Source organism: Bombyx mandarina, chromosome 10 (genome assembly GCF_030267445.1).
Source record: "Bombyx mandarina strain Sakado chromosome 10, ASM3026744v2".
Classification (NCBI taxonomy): Eukaryota; Metazoa; Arthropoda; class Insecta; order Lepidoptera; family Bombycidae; genus Bombyx; species Bombyx mandarina.
In genome coordinates, this window is record NC_143217.1 from 9,717,979 (window position 1) to 9,729,288 (window position 11,310).

At 40.6% G+C, this 11,310-nt stretch overlaps 1 protein-coding gene across 1 annotated transcript; it reads left to right on the forward strand.

Moving 5' to 3' along the window:
- The first annotated feature begins 3,811 nt into the window (after positions 1–3,811).
- Positions 3,812–6,924, forward strand: LOC114251018 (NECAP-like protein CG9132). Its single transcript, XM_028185164.2, has 5 exons — positions 3,812–4,516; positions 4,587–4,792; positions 4,868–5,049; positions 5,659–5,846; positions 5,912–6,924. The coding sequence occupies exons 1-5, from the start codon at positions 4,431–4,433 to the stop codon at positions 5,967–5,969; spliced, it is 720 nt and encodes a 239-aa protein (XP_028040965.2). The 5' UTR covers positions 3,812–4,430; the 3' UTR covers positions 5,970–6,924.
- Positions 6,925–11,310: the final 4,386 nt, after the last annotated feature.

Sequence of the window (11,310 nt, forward strand, 5' to 3'; positions counted from 1 at the left end):
GGGACATCTGTGGGCTGAAAGAGAGAGAAGAGATAACTAGTAAGTAGTTCAGAAGTACCTACATAATCGTTGCTCAAACACTTGTAGTGATATTATGTACTTTAAACAAATCTACTTGAAAGTAAGTACGTACGTAGATATTTAACAATTATTAATAAATATAATGTTTTCAAATAGTGTATACAAACTATATACATATTTGAAGTTAAATAACGGGCATTAGAGTTACCAACTTATACAATTTAAATAACTAAAATTCTTATCACTACCTATCTAATACTTATCACTATCCACTTTATTTATTTACTAATTTTAGATTTATCGGCTACCTTCATTATTAAATATCAAATATCTGAATCAAATGACACATTACGAGAAAAAATCTGTTAGTACCTATATATTATTTTAAAGGTAAACGATCTCATGTGAGAGGTGCGGCTTCAAGAATGAAAATAAATAATACACATGAATCAAATCAACTGTTTTAAAAAAGAATTAAATTATTTCAAGAATAACCGCGTGAACGGGGGTAAAGGTGGTGCGGCTTCAAGAATGAAAATAAATAATACACATGAATCAAATCAACTGTTTTAAAAAAGAATTAAATTATTTCAAGAATAACCGCGTGAACGGGGGTAAAGAAATTATAGTATTTAGCAACAAAAATAATTTCTTTTAGACATAGCGTGAATAAATTCAAATATTTTTCACTGTACCTACACCATTTGGGCACAAAATCAGAGCAAACGTTCATATGGGTCCAAAGTTGGAAAACTGGTTACCGGAGCCCACAAACATCTACAACGTAAATGCTGCCACCCACCTTGAAACCCGAGTTGTAAGGTCTCACTTTTAAGAGTAGAACGGCTGTTCCACCCTTCAAAGCGAAACGCATTACTGCTTCACGGCAGAAATAGGCAGGGTGGTGGTACCTACCCGTGCGGACTCACAAGACGTCCTACCACCAGTAATTACGCAAATTATACTTTTGGGCGTTTGGTTTTGATTACGCGATGAATTTTATTATAATTCACACGATTATTCCTTCACCGTGAAAATCAGTCCTGAACATTTATTTTGTTAAATACAGCTCGACCAAGCTAAGTTTGCACCTCGCTGGAAAGCGGCGCCCCGCTCGCTTTTCCGCTCACCTTCCCGCGATCGCCTTGTCGCGTCAGTACGGTTACGGCCTGGCCACGGGGATCGGCGGTGCGAACAGCGAAGCGGTGGACGAGGCGACCATTCGCGCAGCACCGTTTGCAGGCCACGGGTACTCACGTTCGCCGCCGCGACTAGTAAGGAAGTCCGACAGCGAAATGTCTATATCGAAATTATCTCGATATTGCTTACAAACTAATAGTTTTTTGGTTCAGGACCTATTATTTGGAAAAGATTGTGAAGTACATAATTTGAATAAGAATCGGAGTATACCTATAGATGGAGAATTCCACAAGAAGTACGAGAAATACTTTGGGTGGCTAGACTTCCAAATAGCTGGTCTAGCTATTCTATTTCAGCTATATATTTTTTTTATTGCTTAGATGGGTGGATGAGCTCACAGTCCACCTTGTGTTAAGTGGTTACTGAAGCCCATAGACATCCACAACGTAAATGCGCCACCCACCTTGAGATATAAGTTCTGAGGTCTCAAGTATAGTAACAATGGCTGCCCCACCCTTCAAACCGAAACGCATTGCTACTTCACGGCAGAAACAGGCAGGGTGGTGGTACCCACCCGCGCGGACTCACAAGAGGTCCTACCCCCAGTAATTACGCAAATTATAATTTTGAGGGTTTCATTTTTATTACACGATGTTATTCCTTCACCGTGGAAATCAATCGTGAACATTAAAATTTGTTGAGTACGTATTTCATTACAAAAATTGGTAGCCGCCTGATATTCGACTACCGGTGCATCGGTCAACACCGGACGTCTTATCCGTTCGGCCACGACGAGTTTAAAAATATAAAAAAAAAAAATTATAAAAAATATAAAAATTTAGGCGTTCATTTTTCGCGGCGAAAACAACTAAACTCATTTAATCACTGCACTATTCGCCGCGACTACCGCTCGACTCCGTGGCTTGCGCCGTCCTTATTCATGCATTTGTTTTGCTCGCCCGCCGCATCGTAAGTCGCCCGCGCGATTCGCTCGGTACATTCCGCCGCCGCGCCGGTCGCTTCGCCGGTCGCCGGTGCGCGTGGCTTGTTAGGTACATTTCTATGCTCTTATTTTAGTCGCTAGACGTTTCGCCGTTCGCACCGCGCGAATATTCGTATCGGCGAATGTCCCGTGGCCAGGCTGTTAGCATATTTTTCGCCGACACGCGTCATACGTTACGTTTTCGTCTCCCTATCCCTTGAATTTAAATTTTTTTAACTGTTCTTGTTAGGTTTTTTGTTGAAGTTTTGTTATATTATTGGACTGTTTTTGTTAAGTTTTTGTTGTACTGTTGTTACTGAACGGTTAACTTTCATTTTTGGATTGGATAATTGGTATCTGTCGGCGGGATTCGAGCACCGATGCATCGCTACATACGAATGTACCGGATACCGGATCTGAAACGCAACCAACTAAGAAGATCCGGCGAGAAACTCAGTGGGCTGTGTCTATGGGTTAATTTACTCGTCGAGCCCTTCGTCGCAAGCGACGGGTTCTGCGAGGACGATGACCGGTGCTTGAGGTACCTATAAGCGCCGTTAGTGGATCGGGAGGATCCGTAATGACGTGCTTAGAGCGACGTGGACTGTTTACCATTCGGTCCAGAGGATCGAGTATGCTGTAGCTAATGTAGCTACTGACCACTCCGTCGGTACAAACTCTAACGAAAATGTGTATTTACGATTACAACTACAAATAAAGACCACGCGCGCTGGTACTTTGCAAAAACTATTGTACGACATAACGACGTAACGTAACGTAACGACGTAAGATCGGAAAAGAATGAACGTGAGTTTTTGGAAATGCAAAATAAAATCGGCATTGTGAAATATTCGAGCGTTTCAGATTATAATAGAAGATAAAACTATAGAAAGTTATTTAGAAAATAAGATTATAGAAAGTTCAGCGTAAGAACCTTTTAATTTATGATTGCTTAAAAACCGACGTTTTCTGAAGAGTAATCTGGCAGCTAGATTATTTTTGTGTTAAATAATAATAATAAATATTAAACACAAATTTTTATTCGTAAAACCAATTTTAAAGAACAAGAAAGCCGAGTGCATAAAACAGTACGCGTTGTATACTACAGCTGCACGTTCACATCTGAATTGTGGTAATCGGTAGATTACATATTTTTTGCTACCTATCTGTGCAATTGGTTCTTGTAAAGAATAAAAAAAAGAACGCTCGAGAACATCAAAAGAGTATCAACTTTTTTGTTGTATCATCTTTATAATCTTCCCACTCCATTACGTCTAAACGCATTTTACACACATTTTAAATTCTTATTTAACATAAATTTCCTTAATCTGACGTGGTTTAGTGTTTCTGACGATTGAATCTTTTAATAATCTGATAGGCTACACTAGACGTACAGTCCTACATTTTAGAACTTATTTAAAGTAACGGTACTTGGCAGAATGCAAGGTATCTTCGTTTTAGTTAATCTACCGCGCTAGAGTAAATCCCAAAATCCACTCTTGTGCTGAAATTGTCCTTTATCTTAAAAATCAACACCTAATTTTAAAAATAAGGTGTATTGTATAAATAAAGTCATATCTTTTAATTCTTTAATTAATTGTTTACGTTTTCAATTTTGCCGCCTATAAAATGTTGCCACCCTAAGCCACGGTCTCGGGGTCTTACGCCTACAAGTCTAAATCCGTGAATAATTCCTAAACCAAATGATTTTTTTTCTGCCTAAGCTGATAGCCTTGAGGGGCTATTTCAGCGTAACCTTAACTAGTAGGTGAGCTCACGGGGCTCAAACCTGACGACGTTCCTAACACGAACCCTAGCAAGAGCCGTGCTTCGTGCTTCGCAGAATATACCACAGCATCGGAAACGCGACCCACTGAGAAGATCCGGCGAGAAACTCAGATACAAATGAAATGTAGATACATAGTAGTTGTTTTTTCTTAGGAAGTATTTTTTTTATCTCGTAATTAAAGATGCTCTCATGAAAGGAAAAACAAATATAAACACTGTACATACTTTATTCTCTCATTTAAATTTATTGTATGGAATACAAACTATTGCAAACCGTTGCGGCTTTATCCTAGACTTACTAAAATCATAAAAACACAACAAACTATAAATATTTGGTTGAGCGGGTGTATAGTGTACAGCAACCAGTAACTTTGATTCCTACACGAATGGATAAGACAATAGACACGTCAATTCGAATTGTCAAAAAAAACGCAGCTTTCAACAAATCTGTTTAACAGAAGATATTGTGGAATTCCATTAATATTATTTTTTTTAAACAATGGATACTTATGAAAGTGTTATTTTAGTGAAGAACGAAGTATTCGTTTTTAAAATACCACCCAGAACATCTAACAGAGGATATAGGCATGTATTCGTTCATAAAATTATTTAATTTTAATACGGTAGATTATACGATAAAAGTGGGTGTTTATAGGGCAGCAGATTGGAACTTGCAAGAGCCACAATGGACAGGTCGCATGAGGTTGGTGTCAAAAGGGAACGAGTTGGTCATGAAGTTAGAGGATAAAACAAGTGGCGAATTATTTGCGAAGTGCCCAATAGATAAATATCCAGGAGTTGCACTGGAAGCTGTAACTGATAGCTCACGTTATTTTGTTGTGAAAATACAAGATGATAATGGTAAGAAATTAGAAAAGTTGGATAAGTGTTTTTTTCATTATAATATGAAATAATGGTGGTTGATATAAATTTCAGGTCGTGCTGCATATATCGGTCTTGGATTTGGTGATAGATCTGATTCGTTTGATCTAAATGTTGCACTTCAAGACCATTTCAAATGGCTGAAAAAAGAACAAGAGAGCGATCAAACACCACAGGGACAATTGGATCTTGGATTTAAAGATGGTGAAACAATTAAAATCAACATGAAAATTACTGTAAGCATTGGAAACAATAATTGTAGTTTGAAATTTTTTATAAGAATGTAGATAATGAGTAATAACATTCCGGTTTAGATCTGAATCATCATCATCAAGTTGAATGATCTGATCGTTCATAAAAACATTTTTTCTTAATAACATTGTACAATAATTTAAAAACTCAACCAATTCTTGACTGCCTGCCTATAATTGTAGTATATACACTTAATTGACTAACATTTTGTATAGATATACACTATATACTATTATTATATACTTATATTATTATACTATAAACTACTTGTGTTACTGCAATGCTGTAAACAACCCATGTTATCATTGTCGTACTGCAAAGCAATCAGGAATTTCAGTTTGAATCTTTAGATGGTAGTAAATATAATGCAATAAATGCTGATGTAATATTACAAGATTGGCCCATGTATTAAACTTGTGGTAGCTCTGGTAACTGCGTGAGATTAGGTATGATTGTTTTACCCATTAATGCTAAAAGATAACACAAAAGATCAGCTTTGGCTTTTACTTTGAAATACTAAGTATATTATGAAATCTTACTCTAAAAATCTAAAAAAGTACTAAGTATACTATAAAATCTTACTAATATTTCAGAAAAAAGATGGGAGTGAGGGCAGCAGGTCACGCCGTGGTGTGCCAGGTGCTAGTGGTGGTGGTTTGTTGCCACCACCTCCAGGCGGTTCTAAGTTACCACCTCCACCATCACCACAACATGCTGCTTCACCATCATCAATCCCACCTGCCAGCTCTAACACAGAGTGGGGTGAATTTAATTCAGCAAGGTAAAATAAACTGATTCTTAAAAAAAACCATATTGTTCTCTTTACTAATTTACAATTTTTTCCAGTGCTCCAGAACCACAAGCAACAACCCCAGCCAATCAACAAAATTGGGTGCAGTTCTGAATTGCTGATGGCATAATATTATTGTGATTTGGTGACATCATAGATGCAGTGGTGTGGTTGCACAATACTTAAAACTATACTTAATTATGTAAGACTTATCCAGTAGCTTAAAAATCTATATCTAGATATTAGTTGCATAAGATCAGATTTGCAAATTACAGATATGTGTCTTTTTATTAAGTATTCAACAAAATATTTTCAGTATAGCATCTATTTATTGAAAGAAATTTGTTACTTAAACTGATTATGTCCTCCGCCCTAAGTTACTTTCCTGTGTGAGGGTTGTGACCATCTTCTCCCATTATCCTTCTCTGGATGATGTTTCGCCATCTTCTGTTATCGGCGGTGTGTATGGCATCGTAGATTGTGGTATCCAGAGTGGTGCGGATTTGGTCGGACCAGCGCATTGGATTGCGGCCATGAAATCTTTTGCCTGCAAACTGGTCATGGATGTTTCTGTAAAATGTTAGAGATTTTGCGATTTGAAAAGCTGTAAAAATGGATGTCATGTTTCTTCTTAACCCCATGTCTTATTCTTCTAATGTCAAGTTATTGTTTCACTTAATATATTCACTTAATATAATTATAGGGTATGGTATGTCATAAATTGACATCAATGTTTGAGAGTTAAAAATTGTGAACTATTTAGGCCAGATCACAATAAGTATACAAATGCAATAATATAATGTAACTTAATTATGTTCTTTGTATATGTTGTATTGCATATATTTATGATTAGATTATTGATCTTGTGATTATTAGTCTCATTTATCATTGTTGTTACTGTTATAAAATGCATGTGATAGGTTATGTAAATAGAAGTCTTGTGAATTTGCGAATAGAAAAATATGTAATCTGTTTGAATTGTTTAATTGTTGAACTGAAGATCTGTAACACAGGTTACTCTAGAAATGTACAAATGATAATAAAATTATTGAGTAAGCATAATATAAAATTCGTATTTTTTTAAAGTTTTATTTGTTAGTTAATAATATTTTTTTTTTTTTTTTTTTTTATTGCTTAGCTGTGTGAACGAGCTCACAGCCCACCTGATGTTAAGTGGTTACTGGAGCCCATAGACATCTACAACGTAAATGCGCCACACACCTTGAGATATAGTTCTAAGGTCTCAGTATAGTCACAACGGCTGCCCCACCCTTCAAACCGAAACGCATTACTGCTTCACGGCAGAAATAGGCGGGGCGGTGGTACCTACCCGTGCGGACTCACAAGAGGTCCTACCACCAGTAAAAATTGATATCTTGTTTTAGATACTACTACATTTTTCTTGACTGGGAACGTTATGAATTTGTGGAAACACAGTTTTAAATGTTAAATAGTGTAGATGTGAAGTCTTGGGACTAAAGCACTAAAGTTATAAGATTTACTGATGGTGGTAAGGAGTCTTGTGGACTCGCTAGAGTAGGTAACAACACGCTGCCTATTTCTGCAATCCATCAGTTGTGGTGGGTAGCTACCACAGAATACCACATATTTGACAGATGCCTGAATTTCGCTTACGACATTTTCAAGATAAGCTTGCATATAAACAAGTTCCGAACGACAATATTTGGACCGGCGGTCTACCGAGCAATATTACCCGCTTGGTGGAAGATCTTCCCTTTGACGTAAAACCTCCCAAACAGTAATGCGTTTCTGTTTGAAGGGTGGGGCAGCCGCTGAACTATAAAAGTTAAGTCTTAGACCCCTTTCTATGGGCTAAATAATACAATCCCGATTTTGGAGGATAGCCGCCGGAGCTCCGTGGTTCATCAGAAACCTGGACCTCCACGATGATATGGATCTAGAGATCATCAGTAAGTATCTACAATTGGCAATAGTGCGCCATTTCGAAAAAGCAGCACGACACGAGAACCGTCTCATCGTGGTCGCCGGTAACTACATTCCCGATCTTCGAACCGAATGGTAAACAGTCGACGTCGCCCAAAATGCGTCATTTCGTATCCTTCCGATTCACTAACGGTGCTTGTAGGTACCTAGGGCACCGGTCATCGTTCTTGTCGAACCGTTGCGACGAAGGGCTCGGCGAGTAAATTAACCCACAGATACGGCCCACTGAGATTCTTGCCGGATCATCTCAGTGGGACTCGTTTCAGATCCGGTGGTAGATTCTGCGAAGCACTGCTCTTGCGGGGGTTAGTGTTAGCAACGCCGTCAGGTTTTTTTGTTTTTTATTGCTTAGATGAGTGGATTTATGGTTTGAGACCCGTGAGCTCAACTATTTGTTAGAGTTACGCTGAAATAGCTCCTAAGGCCATCAGCTTAGATAGAAAAAAAACCTGCCTATGGGCTCGAATCATCACTTAACACCAGGTAGGCTGTGAGCCCATCCCTTCATCTAAGCAACCGTGAATTACTGCCAGCGGTTTAGCGTGCTTTCAACGACTAACACTATCATCCCGAAAAATATCGACTTTACTGGTGGTATGACCTCATGTGACTCCGCACGTTTTTTTTTTTTTTTTTTATGATTGAAGGATTACTGGTGGCCCGGAGGCCTTTCCAGTTTCACTAGGACAGGTGGGCGAGCAAAGGCTCAGCCAGGAGGGGTGGGATTTGCTAACAGCTACCCGAGCGCCTCCGAAGGAGACCTAACAGCTCAAGAGCAGCTGCTTCGCGAATGAAACTACTACCGGATCGGAATCGCGCCCCGCTGAGAAGATCCGGCGAGAAACTCAGCGAGCTGATTCATGGTTAGGTTGCACGGCGAACTCTTTGTCGAGTTCGACGAGTACGGTTACCGAGGTTCCTAAGCCTGCTCCTAGTGTTAGAGCTGAAGGCGTCTAATGCAAAGGTTATTGGATCTGATGGATCCGTAAGGACGTGTCTAGGGCGTCGACGGTGACTGGCTCCTGCGTGATCAGGATTCGGGGAGTAGTCAGCGGCGGCAACGATAAGGCGATTATCATGACGCATAGCCTTATCAAAGTACCGTTCCGACGCTGACTTCATGTATTTCTGGATAGATTCGAGGCCTAAGTCGTCGTGTAGGTCAACGTTCCTCACGAACCACGGAGCTCCGACGGCTAACCTGCAAAAGCGGGATTGTAGAGATTGGAGGGTGTCTATGTGTGTGCGGGCCGCGTGAGCGAACACCACACTCGCGTAAGTCATGACGGGCCTTATGCAAGTTTTGTAAAGTGTCACCTTGTTCCGAAGGGACATTTTACTCCGCTTACAGATCATGGGGTAGAGTCTACCGAGAATAAACGCGGCACGGTCACGGACTGATTTTATATGCGGGCGGAATGTCATCGATGCGTCCAGGGTAACGCCCAGGTACTTGACCTTCCTGGCCCAGGGTATGGGTTGTCTAAAGAGAGTAATCGGGGGTGTGAGATTCCTCCTCCTAATCCGGGAGGAAATCCGTGTGGAGCTTCCCCTCTGAAATAGCATCGCAGTACTTTTCGCTGGGTTGATGTCTATGCGCCATTTTCGGAACCACTGTCCTAGGGCTAGGGCTGCGCTCTGAAGCTTCTTCGCGATTAGGGACTTGTTTCTACTGGAATAGTAAACAGTCGTGTCGTCGGCGAATAAAGCTAACTGGGTCGGCGGCGACCGGGGAATATCGTTGACGAATAACCTAAATAGGAGGGGTGAGAGGACAGAGCCTTGCGGGACTCCAGCTGTGAGGGGTCGCGGGGAGGAGCGGGTTCCCTCGACTCGATATCGAAAAGAGCGGTTTGACAAGAAGTCCCGTATGATGAGCACGAGACTATCCGGCACGCCCATGATGAATAGTTTGAAAATCAAACCGTTGTGCCAGACTTTGTCGAACGCTTTTGCGACGTCGAAGAAGAGAGCTCCCGTGTATAATGGTTTTGGTCGATTAAGCCCCACAAGAATATGCTCCGTGAGGCGGTGCACCTGTTGAACGCATGAGTGATTTGTACGGAATCCGAATTGTTCATCGATGAGAATGCCCTTGGATGAGACGAAGTCTCTGAGGCGATTGTAGAGCAGACGCTCATACAGTTTGCCTAGAGACATGAGGAGGCTAATCGGGCGGCAGTGATAAAAGCTGTGAAGACGCAAATTCAAAGAAATCCCAAACGTAAGCAGAAACTGTTGGCCCTTCAGATGGGGTTAAGCAGAACCACGGTGAACAGGGTGTTAAATAAAGATTTTAGGGCTTCGGGCATATCGAAGAAAAACAGGACATCGTTTGAATGCTCGTCTAATGGACCTGAGACTGAAGAGATGCCGCGCTTTGTTGAAGCGGTACGCGGGAAAAAAATATCGGGAAATTCTTTTTTCGGATGAAAACATTTTTACCGTAGAAGAGAGCTACAACAAACAAAATGATAAGGTGTACGCACACAGTAGTGAAGAAGCGAGCAACCGTATTCCGCGTGTCCAACGAGGTCATTTTCCATCCTCGCTCATGGTATGGTTGGGAGTTTCTTATTGGGGCTTAACAGAGGTACATTTTTGTGAGAAAGGTGTAAAAACGAATGCAGTTGTGTATCAAAATACAGTTCTGACGAACCTTGTGGAACCTGTTTCTCATACCATGTTCAATAACAGGCACTGGGTATTCCAACAAGATTCGGCGCCAGCTCATAGAGCGAAGAGCACACAAGACTTTACTGGTGGCAGGACCTCTTGTGAGTCCGCACGGGTAGGTACCACCACCCCGCCTATTTCTGCCATGAAGCAGTAATGCGTTTCGGTTTGAAGGGTGGGGTAGCCGTTGTAACTATACTGAGACCTTAGAAGTTATATCTCAAGGTGGGTGGCGCATTTACGTCGTAGATGTCTATGGGCTCCAGTAACCACTTAACACCAGGTGGGCTGTGAGCTCGTCCACTCATCTAAGCAATAAAAAAAAAAAAAAAAGACTGGCTGGCGGCGCGTGAAATCGACTTCATCCGGCACGAAGACTGGCCCTCCTCCAGTCCAGATTTGAATCCGTTAGATTATAAGATATGGCAACACTTGGAGGAAAAGGCGTGCTCAAAGCCTCATCCCAATTTGGAGTCACTCAAGACATCCTTGATTAAGGCAGCCGCCGATATTGACATGGACCTCGTTCGTGCTGCGATAGACGACTGGCCGCACAGATTGAAAGCCTGTATTCAAAATCACGGAGGTCATTTTGAATAAACTTTAGTGTCATAAGAATCTATGTTTTGTTAAATTCATTTTGGTATATGAATGGTTACATAATGAATAAACTTGTTTCAATTAGGTAGTAGGTTAGGTACTAATAATGATTCAATTAAGCATAACTATCTACTATATTATATTCGTTAAGTGAAGGAAAATAAGATGTACCTAATGTAAAATGTTATTAATTTGATTTGCAAAATGGACCCAG

Coding starts and splice junctions, on each gene's coding strand:
- LOC114251018 (XM_028185164.2), top strand. CDS start 4,431: ATGGATACTTATGAAAGTGTTATTTTAGTGAAGAACGAAGTATTCGTT. Junction 4,793..4,867: donor GAAAATACAAGATGATAATG/GTAAGAAATTAG, acceptor TATAAATTTCAG/GTCGTGCTGCATATATCGGT. Junction 5,847..5,911: donor GGTGAATTTAATTCAGCAAG/GTAAAATAAACT, acceptor AATTTTTTCCAG/TGCTCCAGAACCACAAGCAA.